General features: G+C 39.8%; 2 protein-coding genes across 18 annotated transcripts in view; one reads left to right on the top strand and one right to left on the bottom strand.

The window, feature by feature from the left end:
• MAP2K4 (mitogen-activated protein kinase kinase 4) overlaps positions 1–6,777 on the top strand; it is a 67,266-nt gene extending 60,489 nt beyond the window's left edge. For all 13 annotated transcript variants that reach the window (XM_042449544.1, XM_042449533.1, XM_042449540.1 and 10 more), the window contains 3 exons: positions 1,154–1,302; positions 3,396–3,441; positions 4,501–6,777. In XM_042449544.1, the coding sequence (XP_042305478.1) occupies positions 1,154–1,302; positions 3,396–3,441; positions 4,501–4,614 (309 nt within the window). In that variant the 3' untranslated portion in view covers positions 4,615–6,777. The remainder of the gene's footprint in view (positions 1–1,153; positions 1,303–3,395; positions 3,442–4,500) is intronic.
• Positions 6,778–15,818: 9,041 nt separating this feature from the next.
• MYOCD (myocardin) overlaps positions 15,819–23,869 on the bottom strand; it is a 43,778-nt gene continuing 35,727 nt past the window's right edge. For 4 of the 5 annotated variants that reach the window (XM_042449518.1, XM_042449520.1, XM_042449521.1 and 1 more), the window contains exons 10-13: positions 22,142–23,092; positions 20,474–20,587; positions 19,836–19,893; positions 15,819–17,637 (exon numbers count right to left, since the gene is read on the bottom strand). In XM_042449518.1, the coding sequence (XP_042305452.1) occupies positions 17,069–17,637; positions 19,836–19,893; positions 20,474–20,587; positions 22,142–23,092 (1,692 nt within the window). In that variant the 3' untranslated portion in view covers positions 15,819–17,068. The remainder of the gene's footprint in view (positions 17,638–19,835; positions 19,894–20,473; positions 20,588–22,141; positions 23,093–23,869) is intronic. The other variant, XM_042449519.1, reaches the window with a different exon arrangement.

Below are 23,869 nucleotides of genomic sequence, written 5' to 3'. Positions count from 1 at the left end.
CATACAGAGGGTGAGGAAGAGGAGGAACAGCTCCAGAGGCAGCTGAAGGCCAGAGGGGGCAGGGGAAGAGGAGAAACAGGTGCATGCCTCTTCCTCCCTCTTTCCCCCAGGCGTTCAGCTGCCTCGAGAGAGGCAGCTGAAGGCCTGGGTGGCAAGGGGAAGAAGTCCCACCCAGGAAGTCCTGTTCCCCCTGGACATCCCGCCCCTGGCACCAGGTAACACCCAATACCAAAAGGACTTTTAGTTTGGACACTCAGTCCCTAAAAGGTTAGCCATCACTGTTCTATATTCTTCTACTCTCAGCATGTACTATAGAGCAGCCTAGGATTCTGGGAAAAGCAACATAGTAGAGACAGCTAAATCACCTGTCATTTCTCTTTTCAGTTTTGGGAAGATACATATGTATGTATCTAAGAGAAGGGTGACATAGAATCTGTAGTGAGATCTGTGTTTGCTCATGTCCATACCATGTGAATGGAGTCAGAAGTGTGACCTGTGCTTGTTGCTGGTATTTGCTGCATAGATGTAAATAGCTGGGTGGATTTTTCTGCCTTCTTCAGTCCTTTGAAGTAAGGAGAGCAGGAAGTATTTGTAGTGAAACCAGGAACTAGTTCTTTTTTCCGCCTAGATGTTGGGGTGAGCAATGATGGGTCTCAGAAAGAAAAGGAAGTCATTGGAAAGCTGCCATTCTCAGGGACCAACTTCATTATGAAGACTCTCCCTGCAGTACTACAAGGTCATTTAGGTCCCCTGTTGCACACTTGAAGTGAACTGCAATGGCTTCAGTTGTATCTGTTGGATTATTTTTTTAAAGATGTATATCCCACGTTTTCATTAAATGAATATCTAATGATGTTTTAGAAAATTGAAAAGCAGTACAGAAACAACTGAAATGTCAGCAAATCAGTAAAAAAACCACCAGCAATATTACTGCAATACTTATGATGTAAGCTATGTGCTGTCATCACAACCTGTAACATCCAAGGGTATTCTTTCAAAAGATATATTACTTGGGAATATACCTATAGGAAGTCATTTCTTCAGCAACTTTCTTGAATGGCTGTAACGTCTGAGCACTGCATTTCGAGCTTAACTCTCTGTGAGCTTTATCTTGGCTAACTGAGCCCTTATTTTTCTTGCCTCTTTGGTGCAGTATGAGCTGGCCACAGGGCGGTTTCCCTATCCCAAATGGAATAGTGTATTTGATCAGCTGACACAAGTAGTCAAAGGAGATCCACCACAGCTGAGTAACTCAGACGAACGGGAATTCTCCCAAAGTTTTATCAACTTTGTCAACTTGTGGTGAGTATGCCTTATTCTGGACCTGGGCACTAGTTCAAGCTAGTAGTATAGATTGGGACTCCCCACCATGTTGCCAGGTGTCTTGCACATGGTAGCAACACCAGAGAACTGCTGTGTTGCTGGAGGAAGTATGAATTTCCTCTCTGCCTGGCAATGGAACAGGCAATACATGTGAGCTGGAGAAAACTAGCATACAGTTCAGAGTGATGTGCAGGCCTTACATTAATACCTAATTCATTTTACTTACAAAATTTATATCCATCTCTATGACAGCAGGACTGATTTTGGTGCCAAAATAATGGATTCTGATATGGTTTGTGGATACGTCGAGGGTAAAACTTAAGGACATATAACAAAGGATCTAAAGGATGAAACAAAGGAAAACAATGCCAAAAACTTACAAAATTTCAGCAGACAGAACTGTTTGTGCTCACCAAAAGACTGGATGGATGAGATAGTGGGGGCAGGAGGGGCAGTGCTCCCAGGACAGATTATACAGTACTCTCATCTTTCACCAGAGGATGGTTCCTTTTTTAAAAAGAGTTAAAGTACAGTACTTGCATTGACCTGTGAATAAGTCAGTTCAGTTTTTTGAGGGGTCAATTTTTTGATTCTGATTTCTTGGTTTATACATTATATATTGTAATTGAAATATTTGTATCACACCCTTTTATCATGATGTCTCAGGGCAGCACACAATTAGGTTAAAATATGTTAAACAAGTTAAAAGAGTTTTAAGGGGCTAAATGCTAAATCCAAGTGCATGCTTAGAAGTAAATTAGGTCTCTAAAGGCTTTGCGTTGATAGCTTACAGGTGTTAGCAGGCAAGATAAAGCTCTGATCACTAATTCCCTCTAGAGGGAAGCCAGAGCCGCCAAACTGTGCGGCTTCCCTCCAGAGGAAAAAGAACCCGGAAAAAACGGGTTCTTTTAGTGCTGCAGAACTGATGTCACAAGTGCGCCAATGGCGCGCGGCGCCGTATGGATACTGTGTGGTGCTTATGTCACAATGGCAGCATCCGTGTACACAGGACACTGCCATTGTTACGCCACTGCGCCGTATTAGGGTTAGGGACTGTGTGGTTGCCACACGGTCCCTAACCCTAAAATCAGCACCAGCACAGTGCAATAGGGCGGTCTCTACTGCACCTTAGAAGAGGGAGGTTTAGGATTGAGTATATGGCTCCAGAGAGCAACTTGTAACATCCCACCCCTACCTTTGTGCTTTGTATTTATTGATTATTGCTATTCTGGCAGGATAAACTGGTACAACAAGTGTATTTTTTGAATATTTGTTTATAATGGGCAAGTTTTACTTCTGCACTGGCCTTGTGAAGAAAAGAGGGCTTTTCTAGATGTTGCAGAAAGATGTAAAAAATGTTAAGATCAGCAGAAAACAAGATGGCATTTAAAGTCTACTCATATAGGATATCACCTAATAATATTGGGCATTTTCATGATTAGTCACAGACTTAAGAATTATGTGAAAATATGAGCAAGGGCAAGTGCATGCATTACAGGCCCTCCTTATACACGGATTCAAGCATCCACGGCTTGAAAATATTCAGAAAAAGTATAAATTTCATGTAGCAAACCTTGATTTTTCCATTTTATATAAGGGATGCCATTTTGCTGTGCCATTATATTTAATGGGACTTAAGCATACACAGATTTTGTTATTCATGGGGATTCCTGGAACCAAATCCCAGCAGATAACAAGGGTCCACTGTAATATAAACTGACTGGAAATATGCCTAGCCAGAAATATACCTGACTTTTATTCGTATTCAGTGTCATTCCTTTCCCCATTTTTCTCTTTACTTTTTTCATCTCCCCCCTTTTTTTGGTTATCATGCTTTTAAAATATAGTTAAAAATATCACCTGAGGATTCATACTAAAATTAGTTTGCAAGAGGCTATAAAGAAGTGACAGAAAAACCTTTGTAGACATTGGTCTACAGGTGCATAATGATGCATACAGGCAGTAGTGCTGTATTACCAGTTTCTGAGAATTATTTTTACTTGTGGCACCCAACATTTACTTTTTTCTGTGATTTCTCTCCCCCCCCCCCCAACTGTCTGTTATGTTTTTAGCCTTACAAAGGACGAGTCCAAACGGCCAAAGTATAAGGAGCTTCTGGTAGGTATAAGGAAATACATAAATGGATGAGTCTCAATCTGGAGGGTTTGGAGGATGTTAGTTCTCTGCACTGCTCCAAAGCTTATCATGAAATATAATTTCTTTTAAGAGCAGTGCTACTACTCCTGCTTTGTGAAGTATGAGCTTTGAGCAGCTAGGTTTGGGCTACCTCACCATATTTTGTATAAGGACATGAAATTTTATATATTTATTTTTTTCAGAGTTGCATCGCAACAGTTCTGTAGCTAGAGAACTGATGCTTTTGTTGCATCCAGAATAGAATTACATGGCATACTTAATGTTTGCAATGTAAGTTTGTAATGGCTGTGGCATGTATTCGTTTCACCTTGATTCTCTTACAAAGCGTATGAGCAAGGACTGTGCAGTATCCTCATTCAAATTGTATCAACTGAATTATCTTTGAAGCTTGATCCACAACACAGGAACTTGAAACTTCTTAAAAGCTGAAATCTGGTTTCTGTAAAGCAAAACACCTATATTGTATACAGGAAACTTGATTCTGGGCAGATGCAGGACAAAATGGATACATACATTTAAATATGGTAGGTGTCAGAAATTTGCTGTTCACGCTGAAGGTAGTGGTGTTAATAGTAGTGGGGGCAGAAAAATTTTACAGATTGACACACAGTGATATCCTGCTCATTTAATGTGAGGAAAATATTTGTACAGTATTAATATTTAAAAGGTGGTTTAAAGAAATTGGAATACGACACAGAGAAGCAGCAGGAACACTAGCTGAAATATGGATACATTTCTTCTGTCCTGTTTCTTGGGAAACCAGAATGCCCTCCTTTACAATTCTATTTGGCACCTACATTTCTACCACCTGCAGCTTACAGATGCTACTCTCAGTGGTAGTAATGTAATGCCTACACTTAGCTGTCTATGTACAGTACATGATGGTGTTATGATTTTTGCAGTCAGCCATATCAGTGCAGCAGCTCATAAAGGTATTAGCTACACAAAAGAACTATTGTGCAAATTTCTGTTATGATGTATTTAAAAAAGTAATAATTTTATTGCTTCTTCTACTTTCAGAAACATCCCTTCATCTTAATGTATGAGGAGCGAACAGTAGATGTTGCGTGCTATGTTTGTAAAATTCTGGATCAAATGCCAGCAACTCCCAGCTCTCCTATGTATGTTGATTGATACTGCTGCTACATGAAAACTCTAGTACAAGTGCTGAGAGAAAACAAGATGTACAGAATCTTCACCCCCATATTGCAGTGTTTTAATGCTCGTCCAGACACCATGTGCAATAATGTTGGTGTTTTTCTTCCATTCTGTCTGTATATTATTATCACTTAAAAAGTGCATCCATGTAATAACTGATCACACAGTGTTAGTGTCGGTCAAAGAGAGATGTCATTTTGCTCTTTTTGTGGACATATTCATGAAATGTGGAAATAAGTAACATTTTATTTGTTGACCATGATTGGATAATACCTAAAGGTTCATTTCTAGACTCAGAGACTTCTCAGCAGCTACTGGAATGATTTTATTCCCTTGAACTCTTCCAATTGTTACAGATAATTTAAAAGAAAGGAAGTTAGGCATTGGGTCTGTCTGATTCTGAACATAAAGAAACTCTGCCTGGGGAAAAGAGGAACTTGTGCAGCCAAATGGGTTACTTTTAACTTCTGGTGCCAGAAAAGGCAAATGGGATAATATATAAATATATATAAATATATATATATTTTCTTCACAAAGTGCAATAGATTAATTGATTTGAAATTCTGTTGCTTTTCAGTCACAGTGTATGTTTTGAGGACAGTGTGGCTCAGCAGAACTTCATGTTTTGGGGAGGTGGGGGCAGAAGAAGTGATCATGTAAAATGGACTATGTCTTTACCAAAAAAAATAAAATAAAATACTGCATTGAAAGAGGCTAACAATTAGACTAATGAGAGATGGAGAATACTGTATTCTTTCATTTTCCAAGCAAGCCATTCTTTGACAGATCTAGGTGTCCTGTAAATTGTTACCTGGTAAGATAAGACTTTGACCTGAGGAATTATTAAACTACTCAATTGAATTTAACTGGCTTATGATCCCTGATTTCTAATTATGTAATGCTTGTTAGCTGGCTAAACTTTTACATTTGAAAGAGCACTGGACAACCTGAAGTTGTTAAGAGCTGTGTTACATTATTAATCAGTAAATAATTCTAAATCACTTCCATGCACCAAATGATGTTCTCCAAATGCATAAGTTAGACTCTTCTCACAGAGCTATTGGTGTGCTTTGGATCTCTGCTTCATATCTGATAATTACTATCAGATCAAAGAAGTTTCCCCCATTCCTTTCAGTTGTATAGTTTGATCCCCAGAACCACTGTAATAAGGATTTTAACTATGTTTAATATCATTTTGAGATCCTCTATCAATGCTCAGTTTTTATGAGAGTAGTTTCTAACAAAACAATAAATGAAAGTACTGGAATGTTAAATTCTTCAAAAGTATGGGACAGAAAAGACAACTCTGGAGATTATATTGTGAGATCAAGGAGGAAAATCTTGAAACGATTATTAGTATTCAAGTCATCCAGTGAGAAGTTGTCTTGCAACAGAAGGAAGGAAGTAGAAGTTGAATTAGCCCAAAGCTATTTGGAATGCCATAGGCAATCCTTTTTACACACACAAGGCTAGGATCCAATCAGTTAAACAAGTGAAAAACCTCATTGCTGTATCCAGGTAACTTAGTATTTAGTTTACCAATTGGTTAATAGGCTCTTACTGGGGAAAAAAAATCCTGCAACATGGTCAACGCCAAAAGTGAGAACGCTTCAGAATGGAAACCAATGGGGACTTTTTAAACCGAGTGTTTCTTCCTTGAAATCCCCACAAAGGGAGGATGCCCATCCTTGTCCAGAGACTTCCAGCCTGTACATGCCAAACTCCTGGTTGTTATTCCTTATCTCTGCCAAAAAAAATTGGATAGGTTTCATACCTGTGTCTATTTTCTCATTCAGTCCTAATGTATTTAAGCAGAGGACTTCCATTCAGCCAACCAGGAAATGGAGGTAGCTTCCCATTCAGGCTCAGTGGATGACCAAGACAAAAAACGGACAGTTCTAGCATCATCATAGATTGTTATAATATACTCTTAAGGGTGCAACATTTATATTACAGTGTATGTTTATAAAGATGTATAGTGTTCAGAAGCTGTGAAAATAGTGTAAGAACTGTACATTGTGAGCTCTGGTTAATTTTTTTTCTTGTACCATAGATAAAATGTATAAAAGTTTATTGAGAAGCTGATGTGCAGGGATATTGCCTTATCATCTGTAAGTAAAATGGAGTTTGACAACTTGATGACTTCTAAGAGCTTCTAAATATTTTATCCTTTCCTGGTTTCATTTCTTCCTCTTCTATTTAAAATATTCTACATGGCATCAAGTGTTAACATAATAGTTATATATATATATATTCCTGCCTGCAGGTCAGTCGAATTGAAGATGTGACTATGACCTTGTTACAAGGTCAGACGTATGATGGGGAAATCAATAAATGTGAATTGAAATATAAAAATGCCAGCTTTCTCTGCTTAGGGTTTACTCTTTATTGATACTCGCAAAGAAGAGCAGAAGGCCCAGTGGGACCTGAGAGCTGCATGCCCCTATCCCTCTGTTCCCTTCCAAAGCCAAAGAGCCTCCACTAACACTTTCTTGCTTCTCTGAACCATTCTGCTGTTTGGCCTTTAGCCACTACTGCAATTGTGCCCTAGCAACTGTGGTTCAGTTAACTGTTGCAAATTGAGAATTATACTTCCACATTCCTCAGTTGCATTTGTTCTTTGGTCAGCATCAGCTGACATGTCTAACCTTAGAATGGGCAAAGTGGGACGGCAAGTCCCAGCATCCCTTACCATGGGCTGTACTGGCTAGTGGATGCTACAGTTCATCGACTTCTGGAAAGCCTCACTTTGCCCATCCTTGCTCTAACTCCCAGATAATTTGTGCTCATAGTACTGTCTTGCATGTTAATCTTAGTTGTGGTTGGTTTTATATGTTGTTCCTTCTGCCACATTTTGTATTTTTGTTGATAGTGTTACTGGTTTGGTTTCAACAAAATTTACTGAAGCATTTTTAATTAATTCTCAGTCTCCAGACCATTAGCAGTCTATTCCATTTTTGTTGTTTGTGGGAGGGATGCTTTTTTGTGGGCACTAGTGGGGAAGGAGGGGTTCACATTTTCCATTTCTCCATTAACATCTAGACTAGAAAATGGGTTGACACGAACAGGGACGTAGCTGGGGGGGGGGTTCTTGGGGTCCGGACCCTCCCCCTTCCATTAGAAAAATGAATGGTGCATGCTGCTGCGCTGCCACACCCAAGCCCCATTATAATGGTGGCACTTAGTCTGGACCCCCCTTCCTAAAATCCTGGCTATGTTCCTGACATGAAGCTCACTGGACAAGTCACTGTGCCTCAGACTAACCTACTGTGCAGAGTGATTTGTAAAGATGACAGAAGAGAGAATATAATCCACCCTGAACCCATGGAATAAGGTGCTGAAGAAACTTAAATCAATGTAGGAGTTGCAAAGTGAAATGAAATACCAGCTGTTGTAAAAGTTGCGCGTGACAAAATAACAGCAAAACAAGAGCTGAGAGTGACATCACTGATTCTTTTAATAGGTATGGCAGTGTTGGTCACAGAGGTAAGGCAGTGTATTTATTTACATTATTATTTGTGTGTGTAGCTGACAGCAGCCCTTTAAATAAGGAGAATAATCATCAAAGCCATGTACCGCATGACAGTGTTGCACCTAAAACTATTCAGGATTCAAGTGCTATTAAAAAGTCTCAATGGAATGACTTCTAATTCTGTATATTAAAATTAAAAAGGTAAAGGAAAATAAGGATGTGAAGGATTGTCCTATTCTACCAGTGCATTGTGAACATTTGTACAATAGGGAAAAACATGCTTTAAATAGTGATCTTACAAACACTTAACATTTTTTACAACATGCAGCAATATTAAAGACAGCTGTTACATTAAACCTCAGGAGTTTAGTCACCTTACTGATCCTGGAATTTCACACACTGAGGTCTGTAGAGAGCTCTCCTGCTTTTCAGCAAAAATACATTTGTGAGCACAAAGTCCTTTTTGTGATGTCTTCATTTCCAATGAAAGATTCTTCCAGTAATTCAACATTTAAATACACTTGTTCACTAAATATTTTTGTAATGAACTTTGATTTGCAATCTTGCTTTTTACAAAGTTTCATGAAATGGCTATGTCCACAGAAAGCCGCCACAAAGTGAACCCCCACCCCACCAGTGCAAACAGACTTCTAAATTGCAATGCAAGAGATTTACACAAGAAACAAAAACAGTAGTTTGAAATTGCTAATGCTGCAAGATACCCAACTAGCTTAGAAGAACAAGCTCCTCCTCTTCATCAGTGGATTCACAGCTATTCTCTAGAAGACCTTCCATGTGGTTTTCATTCAGCTCCACTTAACAACTAGTGGGGCCTGGCAGGAAATCTAGAAAAGAACAGTGGCCACATGGCTAAGGCACTAAAATGTGCGTATTTGAATCTTGGACTGCACAGCTATTCACAGTACTGTGAATGGGAATTTCTTTTCATTAGGCCAAGAAAGTCAGAAAGAGTTTCAGTGTGATTTTAGTGAAACAACTTTGATTAATACTGATCTCAGAGATAGGCACATGGAAGGAATGGCTCTGTGACAGTGGCAGGATCCAACTTGAAAGACAGCTGTGGCATCATCTTAGGCAAAAAATAAATTCTTTACCTGGTATATATTGGACTACTATTGGCTCACTAACCTTATTTCTTGTTGGGAAAGAACGGAAGTATATAGTTTGGTTGCCACAGGTATACATTGCATGAGGGCTATTGGTCTTACTTTTTTTTTTGACACACATTCTTTGGCACCCTCTTACCTTCATGTTTCTTTCCCCAACTAGCTTTCAATCTGTGTTAAAATCACTTCCTTTACTACTACTAATAAAAAGAAAATCCCTGAAATATTTACACAGCCGTGCTTAAATGAAAAGGCCTTTTAGCTGAAATCAGGAATGATGCTTTCCATTTTAGCCGCTGTGTTTTTGTTTCTTGTTTTATGTTTTCTTATACAATTTCTTAAAAATTAAGTTTAAACACCTTTTAACACTTTAAAAAGTCTTGGCCACATTGTAGCACTTTATAAAGTGCTTTAATAAATTTTTGATTTTACAAATGACAAATTATGATGACATGCTTGGGCTGCCACTCATTATGAACAGTTCATAGGCATAACTACACAGGATGGACTTATGCCTTAGGGTTTTGTTGCTGTTTTTTGGCTAGAGAATCCAGGCAACAAGAGTATGGTTATTTTCTACCATGAAGTTCTGATGGATCATCTTTGGCACCTACCTGCTTAGTACACATGGTTTGCAAAATGATTTTGTCACTTCTGTTGGTCCATAATGGCTTGAAAAAAATAAAGCCAGAAGTAGTCTTGGGGCTGCAACCTGTACACAGTTAACTTGCTAGTAAATTCCACTGAATTCAATAGGACTGGGCTAGGAATGAAAAGGCATGGGATTACAGTACATGGATGTCAGTTTCAGTAGTTAGAATTTGTTTTTAAAAACTGATATGTTAAGAGGCAATCTGGGTTTGTCTGTGTTTAAGACAGCCATGGTTTTTGATATGTTCTTGAGACTTTTAAAGCTGACATTACAGCAAGTCAGCTGATTGCATGATTTTAAAAAACAAGCACTTTGTGTTTCTTTTTAAAGGCACACTCTTCCAAGTATTTATACCAGTATGGTGACACTTTGAGGGATTCAAGCTAAACTAGCAGTGTTTAAAGGGTAATCTGGATTTTTGCTTCACTGCTTCCATCAGTCTTGCAACTGGATAGAACTATTGGAAAAGATTAAACTTTTCTCCTAAGCAAGGCCCATTTCCTGGCTGCTTAAACTCAGGCATTCTGCATCTGAGCTACTGGCTAAAGTCAAAGCCAGGAGTGTATGTGGTGGGTGGGGGAGATGTTTTGAATAGGCTGGAATGAAAGGTACAAAGGGAAAGAGTAAAAGGTTAAGATGGAAAATAGTTAAGTCAGGGAGAATTACACCTATGACACATGAACATTCATGCATAGGTAAACTATAGTATTTAACAATTAGTAGACTAATAAGGCACTGGGTTGGGGAGAGTTGCATCCATTTTATATTCTAAATTGATACCAGATGCTGTAAAGCACTTCCTTTTCACAGAAGAGTATAGCAGCTCAGGAAGTTCCCAATATAGTTTGAAGTAGAGGGTCAAGTAGAAAGAGCACATTTGGAGAAATGTCTTAAGAGTCTTGTGATTTTATTTATAAAAAGTACATCCTAGATGATGAATGGATGGCTCTCCGGCTGTTTCCCATCTCCATCATTCCTCACCACCAGCCATGCTGGCTAAGGCTGATGGGAGTGGCAGTTTACTAACACGAGGAGAGCCACATGTTCCCCTCTGCTGGAATAAAAAGATACTGCTTTGCTAACTTCGAAATTTTGTTTATTGCTAGTGATCACCACAGAGAAGACTTCTTGTGAGGCAATTTCATTCTTCTCAGAGCACTGATTTTTTATTTATTTATTTATTTATTGAGACAACACGTTTTATTTATGGGATATTCAGACCAGTCTTCAAGCAGTGAGTCTGCTAAGAACATAGTGGAGTTCACTGCTAGTTATAAACCCTGTGGGTTGGGAAATGTTTGCTGCATGGCCTTGTACCTGACTTTGCCCTTGAGGAAAAAACTGACACACTCTTTTCTGGGATCTACCCTTTTCAATAAATGGGGCCAGCATTCCACCAGTAGCTTCATGGTTGTCCATATTATTGCATCCAGATACAGTGTGACTTAAAAAAACACACACAAATGTACCCACATACAATTGTACTGCAGCCTATTTTGTCATTCTTTAGCTACTATGTCTGAGTTTATAAAACAAAGGCTTATAGTGGGGCTTTGTGGGGGGGGGGGGGGGAAGTTGTGGTGTGTGCTGTCCTTTTCAAGCCTCCATACAGGAGTACAAAATGGAGACTGAGAGCCTCTACAGACCGGCGTTATACGCCAGTGTAGAAGCACGGCATACTTCTAACTGAAGTGACGGGAAATTCTAATCCTCATCATATTTGGCCTTTTATCCCTCTTCAATACTTTTCTTATATATTGTGTTTGCTACTTAGCTGTCTTCTTGCATGTTTAATTTGCTATTATTTGAACTCTCAATTGGTCCTCCAAATTAACTAGAAATTCCTAAAATGATGAGTAACTGTTTCTTAGCTTATACGTTTATTAATATTTAGCATGTTTCATTAGTAAGACATTTAATACCAAGTTTTTGATACAATTATTATCTAAAAGTAGTACTCTGGAAATAACTGAAATTAAATTAAATTATTTAATAACTAGTTTTCATTCTAGAAAAACCCAGAGAAAAGTTAATCTTCTCTGATACAGTTGTAATTCATGAACTAGAGAAGTAGGAAACAAAGTGGTAATATGGGTTAGAACAGAGAAATAGGAAAAAATTATTTAAAGATAAATTTAGAACTTTTAAAGACTGAAATTTATCATAGGAAAGGAATGTGGAAAGAAATAAGAATGTAGGTGCAAGATTCTCTATACAGGAGGAAAATAAGGATAAAGGTTTTGAAAATTAAAGTAGATGTTTACTTTATCAGTAGTCAAGTTATCAGAAGTTGCTTGTACATTGTCTAAACAAATAAATGACTTGAAGAATCAGCACTTTCAAGAGATCATCATGTAATCTTAGGGTGAAGGCCACAGTAGCATTAGTGAAGGAAAAGACTATGATTGTGGAATTAGGTGGGATTTTCCAGTTTTGCAAGCAGTCCTGCACAAAAACATGTGGATACCACACTGAGTTTCTGGACAAAACTGTCCATATCAACTATTTGCTTAAGCATCCTTGGAATTCTCTTACAGATAGACACAATAAATTTTATTAGTGTGTATATTTGTTTCTTAAGTAAATAAAGAAGCTGGTTTATCCTAATGCAAGTTAAAAGTTAGTTCTCCCTGGCATATAATCTAGAAGTAGGCTTTCACCAGTGCTATACGACTTGTAGACCACTGGATATTGGCCTTATGATACAAACCTATATGCACATACATCTGAGTTAAGCCTCATTGAAACCAATAAAAGTAAATCCAATTTATAAAATTAGATATAAAGAATGTTATTTATTTAATGACTTTCTTAGCCACTTTTCAATGCTGAAAGTTTAAGTAATGTAAGAAAAGTGGAAAACACTAGCTGGGATCCTGGATCAAGTGGGCAGAGTGTAACTGCCCATGCAGTTCTGTGTCCTTTCCCTCTCAACAGCTACAAAGCCCCAGGGGCTCCCACTATGACTGTTTACCTTCCAGCCAGGTTAAAAAAAAGGCTGGCCTCAGCTGTTTAGGGAAAGGAAACAAAGATTCTCTCCCAAATAGAATGTGCCCCATTTCTCTTTCCCTTGGCAGCTGAGACCAGCCACTTTCATCCTCCTCCCTCACTGCCAGTAAACAGCAACAGCGGTGCCCCCCCCCCCCCACACACACACAGCATTAGAACTGCTGGGTAGGAGGGTTTGGACTGGGCATAAGGGTTTAGAACACACATAACCCACAGTTAGGCATGCATGTGTCACTAACAGGATTTGGGCCACTATTTGTTTATAGGAATATCAGGTTATGATGCAAGGATAAGAAAAAAGCTTTTATCTGTGCAGTGGTTCTGTCCCCTTTACTCAACAGATCAGTTAGGTATAGGCCCAGATTTCAGATAATGTATTGCACTGATTTATTCTTGGTTCTAAGATTTTCATTAACATGAAACCATTAACAAAGTTTGAGCTGGTGCAGGGCTGCCTTTTGTCTTTGTTTAGAACCAGAATTTATCACTATTAAAAATAATCCAGGATTTAAGGAATTAATACTGGGGATAAAAGAAATTAAAATGCTAGAGTTATGTGGATAGTATCACACTGATAGATTTTCAAATGCTTTTTTTTTTTTTTGGCATAGTTCCTGAAATGTATAAAAAAGAGTTTAGTGATAGCCCCGGCTATAAATATAATATCACCAAAACAGAACTGCATATTTATAAAAAAAATCTTAGCAAGAAATATTCAAAAGTTTGAAAGGGCCTTTCCAATCCAAAATGATGCAACACTTTATTTAGATTTTAAATATCCTGTATTAAGGTTAAAAATTGTATTATGAGAACTTGAGAATTAAAATTAAAAAAAATAAGTGAATGAACAGGAAAGACGTAAGTTTTTCTCTATGTGGAGGACTGCAGGAGCCAAAACAAATATCCCACCAAAGAGATATGCAGTAGCAAGTGGCCTACCCCTACTGCAGCAAGAGGAAAAATATATGAAAGACTTGTTAATAAGTTTATATGGAAAGTTAAAAGGTTAATTGTAGAAGATGTTCTGAAAACATGAAAATCATTACTTGATTTGACATCAGCTTACTTTGGCATATTTGGTAGAACAGTCTTGTGGAGGTAGAGCAAGAAGCCTCCCTGGCTGAGGACCTGCCAATTTTCAGGACTCCTCCCCATCTATGGAGATGGAGGTCCACAATATTCCATGCATCTAGCTTATATTTATGACTGGTGTTGCAATGGCTCAGAACACTACCAATATTTATAAGCATATATTTGTTACATTGACATTAAAGGCACTTTTGTGGAGGTGTCCTAGAGGACTGCTCTTTGAACAAGGTTATCTAATGAATCGCAGAAGAATATCTTGAACAAACTACCATAATGTTTTTATAGTGACCTGAGTTCATAGTAGATCTAGCAGAGTACCAATAGATCACCTCCACAACAACCTCCTAATGGTCACCCTCCCAAATCTGATTCCGGCGGTATGGCATAGAACATATGGGGAGTGGGTGGCCTGCAAAAAAAGTGTGAAAACTGGAGAAAAATCAGGGCTGCTAAGAGGCAAAAGTAGGGGCACTTTTCTGTTCAGAGAAGATACCCTTACTGAAGGTAGTACTGTATATGTGTTTCTGAAAGGGAACTGTATTTAAAAATGGGATGGCCTCATAATCCAGACTATATGGCCCAGATCTCAAACTTGAAAGCGCAATTGAAAATGGAAGGGTCTTTTTTCCCCTTTTCTTTTGCCCTGCTGATGGAATCACTTTACACTAATAGATTTGTGACTTTGAGTTAAGCAAGTTGTTGGAAGAATTATAGCTATTTATCTTTAGGTACCTGTGCTTTTAATTATAGGCCAGTATTCTCGATGTGCTACTTAGTTACATAATTGCCTTAGTTGTGTCACTAACTGGTGTCTCCCAGCTTGACTCCCCCCATCCTGACTTATGGGCAACTGCTGCAAGTGATGGGAGCCTGTTCTGTCAATCAGGATGAAGCCAACTGGCATTCCCACTGCTTTCTCTCAAGCGATCTTGGATGTGACAGAAGCATGATTATTATTTTTATTATTATTTTACTTATTTATATCCCATTCCCCCCCCGGTATAGGGACTCAAGACAGCTCCCTGTCACAACTGTCCTCATACCAGAAATCGCTCATAGGAAAAGAGTGGGAATGCCAGTCTGATGCATCCTAATTTACAGGGGAATAGACCCCCTGTCACTTGCAGTAGATGCTGCCTGGAAATCAGAGCTGCAGCACGTTTAGGTTCTCTATCTGTTGGCTACACTATTGAATACAATGAGATTGCTAAAATGAATAAGTTATGAGCGTGTGACTCTAGTTTACAGATTCATAAAAGCAATTGTGAACTCCAGCCATTATATTTAACAGGTAGTATCAAAGGAAGAGACAATTTAAAAAAAATATGTCACTGACAGGAAAAATAATGCATGCAAAATATTTAAAAAGATGCCCCTCAAAAGAATAGTACATCAAACATTGGGAGTTAGATAAGCTGAATAAACAATTCTATTGAAACAATAGAAAACAAATTCAAATTAGATTTGAATTTGCTCATAATTTTTATGGGAATGCTCATATATATATTTTTAACAATCTTAATGCATTTTTCAGTTTTGTATACAGGCTGAGTCTCCCTTATCCGGAATTGCAAAATCCAAAATATTCCAAAACCCATTTTTTCATGGTTGACACCTTTGCTGTCTGACAATTCAATATACACACACTTTGTTTCATACACAAAATTACTTTAAAATATTATATATAAAATTACTTTTGGACTATGTGTATCAGGCACATATGAAACATAAATGAATTTTGTGTTTAGACTTGGGTCCCATTTCTATATAGCACAATATGTACATATATGTAAATACAGGTATTCTAAAATAAATCCAAAATTCATAACACTTCTGGTCCCAAGCATTTTGGATAAGGGAGATTCAGCCTGTACTTAAATTCATAAGGAATAATTATAGTCAAAATATCAGACCCAACATTTAAGGATAAGATTGAGTTGAATGATGAATTGATGAAATTGTGCTAAAATGTTAGCGTTACATGCACAGCAAATTACAGAAATATATATGTTCATATATTTTAAATTTAATAAACTAAAGAAATCACCAATGTGCTTATTAAAGGAAGAATGTACCTTTAAAAGAGACATTTCATGAGGGTCTTGTAACACCTTGCCCCCCCCCACCCCATTTCCAACCTACTATCTAACATCTCTACAAAATAAGTCACATTGATTCAGTTCTGTTCCAACTGCTTTTAAAACTAGCAAAACAAGGGACAAGATTAATAAAGTGTTCAGTGAAGCCCTAGAGCAGGGATGCTCAGGGGATTGAATTGCACATGCGTACCACAAATGCATTGGGGTTTACACTATTGCTGGATTTGCCAATGCTGCTATGTTTGTTGCAAAATTTCAGCAGCAACTGTGACAGTGCAACAGGGCTCTGAGCATCCATCACCACAAATCCGTGTGAGAAGCAAAGTAGAGTATGAAATGACAGAAAGGGCAAGGAGTGGTCCACCATGATTTCAGGTGAGTGGATGCTGGTGACAGGCTGCTGCTAGGGGTCATATGTTGCCCTGTCCTTGAAGGGGATTTGAGCTGTGGCAAAGCTAGCAAAAGCCTGGTGGTTACTTGTCTGGTGGTTCCATTTATTTTTTTAAAAAGGCACAACAATCAAAGGTAGTGGTTCCCAGAAGGTGCAGTGAGAGTCACAAGGGAATCAATGGCTGGCTAGACAACATAGTTGGGACAGTATAGCACATCAACTTTTATAGAAGTTACTACACAGATCAGTGATAATACAGACAGGTACCTACCAAATAGAGTTCTACTGCAGAGGGACTCTTCCTTGGAAGAGTTTTAGAAACCACAGAAGTCAACTATGCTCTCTGGAACTTGGATTTGCTTACTGAAGAGGAGGAGGAAGACTTCATGCTAGGGGGAGAGGATTAGTTGGTTTGGTTTAGGGGTGTGTGGGACAATTCTTTGGTGACTGCATTCATCATGAAGAGATAAATTATGTTCTGGGAAAGGTGACTCCAGTTTCGTTTCTCTGGGTGACACCAGAGCTCTCACCATCCCTTACATAGAAATATTTTGTAGTTGGCTGCGTTCCTATTCGTAAAATTTATTCTGTTCACCACTGTTGTAGGTGCAGATCCATGGTGTTGTTCAAGTTGAGATCAGAAACATCTAAGAAATCAATGTTGAAGATGCTGGGCCCTGTGGTGGAGAGGGAACCAAAACCATTGGCTGAACTTGGTGGAGTGAGGTCCAGCCATTCCATTGTTTCCCAAGGAGACTCTGTGAAGCTCATGTGCAAACCTGATCCTTCACCAGAAGGAGACAGCTGAGTCTCCATGGGGGAGAGAGGAGTAGGCAGGATCTCATGGGGTGTCAGGAGTTCATCAGCAGCTTTGCTAGAAAATCCTTCCATCACCCCTTCAAAGTGAGGTTCCTCACCACCCACCTTCAAGAGGGTGATATCACTTGATCGCCCCAGAGGACTGTGGGAATTCAACAAGATTTCCAGATGACTATCGTTGCTGCTAGGGCAATGTTCGAAAGAAAGCTGATTTGAGGCACCTTGCTCAAATGAAGTGGATGCCTTGTGTAATGAGGATGTTCCAGAGGTCCCTGAGGACACAGTTATCTGAGGCACCTTCTGAAGGCAAGGACGGTCTTCCTTGACATTTGCAGGCATTTCTGTTTGCAAACCAAAAATGACAGATCAAGACCAGATCAGACACTATAACTTCTATGCTATATACCCAGAGTACAACTCTAAATATTAGATGATATTTAGAAAGCAGAGTTTTGTCCCCTTCCTCTGCAGAAGGGATAACCCTTCTCTACCATTTAAAGCAGCACCAGGGCACAAGCTGTGGGTTTGCACTACTGGTGTCATGCAGGCCCAGTCCACTTGTTTTGGCTAGAGAAACATTGACATTATCCCAGATCAAAATGGCACAGGACACACTGACAAAAAATATGTGGGCCAAAGAAAACCACCAGTTGAAATTTTTGTGAGATGTATTAGCACACAATAACGCTTTCATAGATGGTGTTCAGGGAATAAACAGGTGTTTTAGTATCGGTGCAAGAGTTGATGTGAAAGGAAGTAAAATTAGTAAGAAATTACCATTAAGGGCCTCTAGTTGTACAGTATATGAATGAATACGGGTGAGTGAGTGTAGGGCAAAAGCTTATTAAAGTATTGTTATATTAAGGGACTTTGGGATTGGACAGGGTGAGGAATAGGGTAACCCTATACTGTACATTTCATTTTCCTTGCTAACAGGTTTTATTGTTGCTTTTAGATTTTTAGTTTTTAGTTTCAGTTTTTTTCTTGCTGTCCTGCTGTTGTTTTTTGCAGGGAGAAAGTGCTTTTTAAAATTTTGTTTATTACTTACTGCTTTGTATAAGCAAATAAAAAATAATTTCTTTCGCTCACAGCTACCAATGGTCAAGATCCCATTCAATGCTAGCAGAGCATAAACCTCCGCCAGAATGTTTCTGTTGGGCTTCCCCTTCTGCTTAGCTTGAGGTTCTGGAATGCACTCTCAGAACCCATTGATGGTCAAGGAGAAGAGAGGCACCATCTGGCTGCAGTTTTGCAGCCAGGGAAAAGGAAGAACGTAAGACCTCAAATGTACCATCTGCAGGACCAGGAGGGTGACTGCTCTTTTTTCCGCCCCCCAGCTGCAGAACCTCAGCCAGATGGTGGCCAGGAGCACCATTCCTCCAGCCATGGAGTTCACACTGGCACCTCTACTTGCACTTATGCACCAGGCAATGGTGGTGGTGGATTGTTCAAGGTAGTATCGGACACCTTCTTCAACAGTCAAAAAACCGACAACCAACTACATATGTTAGTAGAATTCAAAGATATAGCTATGTTAGTCAGCAGGATCAGTATGCAGAGGGATCTTGTAGCACCTTTGAGACTAACTGAAAGAAAGAAGTTGGCAGCATGAGCTTTTGTAGAATTACTGAGGAAGTAGACTTAAGTCTACGAAAGCTCATGCTGCCAACGTCTTTCTTTCAGTTAGTCTCAAAGGGACTACAAGATCCCTCTGCATACATATGCTGGTGTAATGGGACATTATACAGCACATGTATACAGCATGTCCCTCTTAGGCTATTTGTTGTTGGGGACAAGCAATTTCTTTCTTTCTTTCTTTCTTTTTTTCTTTCTTAATGAACCAGGGTCCAGTACCATATTTATGTTCCTTGGCCACCATAGATTCTTTCTTCCCTAAAAACTCACCAGGGACCAGGGTTGGGGACTGGCACTGGTCCAGGGACTACCACTTTGAAAAGTGCTGATCTACAAGTGGCACATAGACCATGGCAAAAGCAATGGACATATGGCTGCACTATTGCTTCCTCTGACCAACTGTTGTAGGGCAAATCCTCCAAAATAGCTATTTCAGGCACCACTCTTTAGGCAGTGAACAGTAGCTATAACTACGGCTCGGTACAGACAGGCCAAAAGCAGCGTGGCTGTGCCAATACTAGGACTCGGGAGCGCACAGCAACCACACGCTCTCGAGCCCTAGTATGTATGGGCACCGCAATTTTGATGTGCGTGCATACAATGATGTGTCTTGTGCGACGTGTCCAAACAGCACGGTGCACAAGACACATCACCGTGACGTCCCAGGATGCAAATGGTGCCTTGGCGGCATTGCAGGAAGGAGCTCCATTTCAGAGCTCCTTTTGGCAGCAGATCGTTATCACAGCCGTGTGGTTGCTGTGTTACTGTGTACTTAGGCCCGGTACAGAAGATGCACACGTGTTTAGGCAGTGTGCGTACCAATGATGTGTCTTGAACAGGGAAGGCTGGAATCATGTTTTCCTTCAATCAGAAGGAAAAAGCTAAGTGTATGAGCATTACCTACCTCCAGTTTCAATAAGCACATCCAGCAGCTCATCCATTTGCTGACTTCGGGTCATCTGCTGAAGCGAAAGGAAAAGCAAGAGAATTTATAAATTCTCATTGAATTTCACAGGAGTTACTTGATACTCAAAAATTCCAAGGCACAGATATCTTGTTTTCAGGGGAAAATGGAATACTTGGGATCAAATTCTTGACAATTTTCTCTCTCACAAACCATTAACCCATTTTCCCTTAACCCATTTTCTCTCACACAACATCATTTCTTAATAGATATGTGCCCCAGCAAATATGTTTAAAAATTAAACCCATGTTTATCTTCCATGAATCAGCCACTGAAGGAAGCATGTTAAATGCAAGTCATATAAGTCAGAAAATGTTTATGACAAATAATTTTTCAAAACTTGAGGAAACATCTCTGAAAATGTGATAAATTCATTGTCTACTTTGACCCAGAGCCATCCAGAAAATGGAGCACCTGAGGAAATCCAGGTAACATTATATAGCAATATTGAGTAACAGCGTAGAGCAAATGTCTCAAAATAATTTATGTGCTTCATGAGACGCTAAAAATCTGCAAATGAGTTTGCCCCCTAATGCTTCTGTAATGGAAAAAATCCCCAGCCCAGCCCAGATAGTTACCTGTTTCACAGCATCAGCATAGGGTGGTGGCTGCTTTCCCTCGGGGAGGGCAGCACTTGATTTACAGAAGCTTGGGGACAGAATGGAATACTTCTGGCCTCCTTGTGTGGGCACCTGTGTGGGAAGCAAAATCAATCACAGGAATCACACCAAGCTAGCTATTCAGCAAAGGTTGTGTTTCTCTATTGTCATATATAAAATCACCCAGTCTAAAATTGGTTCTACTGGTGGTGGTGGTAGGATTTCCGGTCATCTTATTGCACATACAAAGCAAAAAACAACACAAGCTTGAGAGAAAAAGGATGGCTATAGGAACCATGGTTTGCCCTGAGATGTTCCTATGCTATTATGGTGCTTCTGAAAGAAAGCTGAAATAATCTAGGATCCTCCACCCTATACCAGAGAAAGTACAGCCAAAATACCAGGAATGTTTGACAGTAAAAACTGCCTGGTTTAGGAGATTCTCTTTTTGCGAGGTTAGGGAAGACTTACAGGGCATCAAGAATGACTATTCACATAAAAAGAAAGAAACACTGGGGACAAATGCCAAGTTTCTTAATGACCTTTGAAGAAATTGAGCCAGAGGCATCTGCATGTTACCACTGTTGTAAATCACCTAACTTTAATGTAAATCAAGAGAGTGCGTATTTTATGAGTGGAAGTTGGGCAGTTAAAATATATCTCCCCTTTCCTGTTTTGTATCTCAGTGACTGGGATGTAACAAATCTGTCTAGATCACGTAGCATCTTTAAGATGCTCCAGGCATCTCTTTCATCCTCCTGTGCTTGGCTTGGACTCTCTCTGTTCCTCTCTTCACCACACAGCCTTCAGAGCAAGTGACAAAGAAAGTACATACTTTTAGAACTAGGTGGAAAGGTCAGTTGTGGGATTCAAAGTTGGTGTATTCATAGTTATAGCAGTTAGGATGGCTCCATCCTATGAAATCTTGGGGGTTTGTAGTTTGGTTAGGTGTTTAGAATTCTTTATCACACAAACCCCTTAAAAGCAATAGATCTCTCTAGTAAAGCACTCTAAGTACCTTACAAAACTTCAAATCCCAGGATTCTCTAAGATGGAAATTGAAGTGGTATCAAAGTGCTACAGTTGTGTGGTGTGGATAAGTCCATAAAACAGCTAGAGGTTCTCAAATGAAAAAAATTTATAGTGCATTCTGCAACTGGGTAAAACTACAATTTCACTGAGCCAAACATATATTGGTGAAATTTGTATGCATTTTTGACAGCATCACTCCCTTGACCCAGAACTGGAAAGACATTTCTCCCTGCAACATTGTCCTGGGCAAAAGGCTGAAGAAGATTATAACATGGCAGAACCTAGCCAACACAGAAAAGGGTCAAGTTGCTGTCATGCTTTATAGTCAGTTCAATCTCTTGGCAACAGAAGTCCCCACTAGCCTTTTCATTTCAATAGCTATTAATATATTTGTTTGTTGGCATGGTGGCATCTACATAAAAGTGAAGATAACTCTATATTTTGAGAAAACTGCATTGTTCTGTTTGTACAACATGTCCTGCTGCTATACACCACACACAGCCAGCCTATAGGCCAGATAATATTAGCCTGTATTTACTGTTGTTATAGCACATACTCTGGAGCCTTTTAGAGTCAAAAGTAGAACAATATACCAAATAATAAATGTTTCCTTACCGGAGCTGTGCACAGATGGTTGCTAGGCTTTGGAGAACTGCCTCCTTCTCCCTGAGTGCTAGGAGACACAGAGAGAAGGTAATGGCTGTTTGGTGAGGGTGGAAGGCTGATGTGCTGTGGACTTTTTGTTGCCTCTAGTGGGGAATGCTGAGGAGAGCACTGCGGGCTTAGGAATGTGGAGGACAGCATGCCATTCTGCCCTGAAGATTCCATGCAGTGGCTATGTACAAGATGGGGCAGCTGAGGTGTTGCTCCACAGTTACTTAATGTGTCGGAGCTGCTGGCTTGACCTTTCAAGTTAACTTGCTTGGAAGCAAATGGACAGCTGGACACTGCATTTTCTTGCTTGATTGGAAAGCCAAAAAAATGTGATGAGCTCTGCTTCTCCTCCACTCCATGGTTCCTTTTGCGCTTCTGGAGCTGCATCCTTAACTCCTCCACTTGCCTCTGCTCTTGCTGCAATTTCCAGGTTAGCTCATTGATAACCTTCTGTTTTTCCACCAGCATCTTGTCCTTCTCTGTGTCAACCCTTTCCACATCGAGCTGGATGCCAGCTCCATTGATGCTCCCCATCAAGCTCTCTTCACACCCACCTTGTGCAGGAGAAGGGTGCAAGACAAACTGTGGGGAAGACATTGGTCCTTCATTGAAACTGTCCGGCAAGGAGCCATTCACTGATAGGTCAGAGGAAGCTGGGGAAATGGGTGGAGTTGAGCTAGTGCTGCCAAAGTGGTAAAAGCCATTGGACAATAGACTGGTTGAAGACTGGGACTGGTAGCTGGAGAGAGAGCTTGCTGGGGTCACTGGGAAGGTGACAGTAGTTATTTCACTGAAGCTAGCCACCGAGCCCCCACTGCACTCTTGGAAGGGCCGCAAACGTTCCATCAAGGCTGTTTTTGTACCTGATACAGGAAGGCCCCTTATTCGGAGCTGCTGTCTTAGCTCCGACACCTGAAATGTAAGCCATTTAGTTAGTTTCACTCTTTGGCCCAACTTTGTGGCAAAGTAGCAACTTGTCTGAATCAACTCCTTTTAACCTAAGCCAAAGTTAGTTTTAAGATTATTTGTATAGACCAGGATAGGCAGCTTTGATTCTTGGTAAGGTTTGGGACTCCAACTGCTAACTGCTATTACTGGGGTATCTGCCAGCTTTAATTTGTGTTGTTTCATTTCTCTTGCTTTTGGATTGTTATGTACATTTGACCCTCCATATCGGTGGGCTAGCCTTCCACAGACTGGAGTGTCCATGGATAGCCCCACCTCATTATCATCAATGGTGGTGCATGCCTGCAGCCATGCTGATGTGACCACGCACATGTCAGCTTCCACTGATGATAATGGGACTTGAGGTCCCGTGGTTTTTGTTATTGGTGGAGCAGGGGATCTTGAATTGAACTTGCATCAGTACAGAAGGCTGACTGTACGCTAAATCCAAATCATAAACATTTGTCATAAAGAATGTGAAACAGAGTTAAAGGCCTTATGTCCAATGGATTTTTGGTCATATGGGGCCCAAGCTAATCATATATATCAGATACAGATAGAACTACAAATTTCAATATTCCAGGGTCATATTGAACTAGTATGTCTATGTCGCTCATCTAAATTCTAAAACTAAGTCAATGTTATGAAGGTGGCATAGCTGAGATACACCCAGGGTCTACAGCCTTTAATTCAGATGGGTATACAGTACTATCACTGGCTCCACATCTGAAACTAAATATAAAA

This window comes from Sceloporus undulatus, chromosome 2 (genome assembly GCF_019175285.1).
Source record: "Sceloporus undulatus isolate JIND9_A2432 ecotype Alabama chromosome 2, SceUnd_v1.1, whole genome shotgun sequence".
Lineage (NCBI taxonomy): Eukaryota > Metazoa > Chordata > Lepidosauria > Squamata > Phrynosomatidae > Sceloporus > Sceloporus undulatus.
Note: the sequence above shows the minus strand (reverse complement) of the source record. Positions and strands in the feature narration are given on the sequence as shown.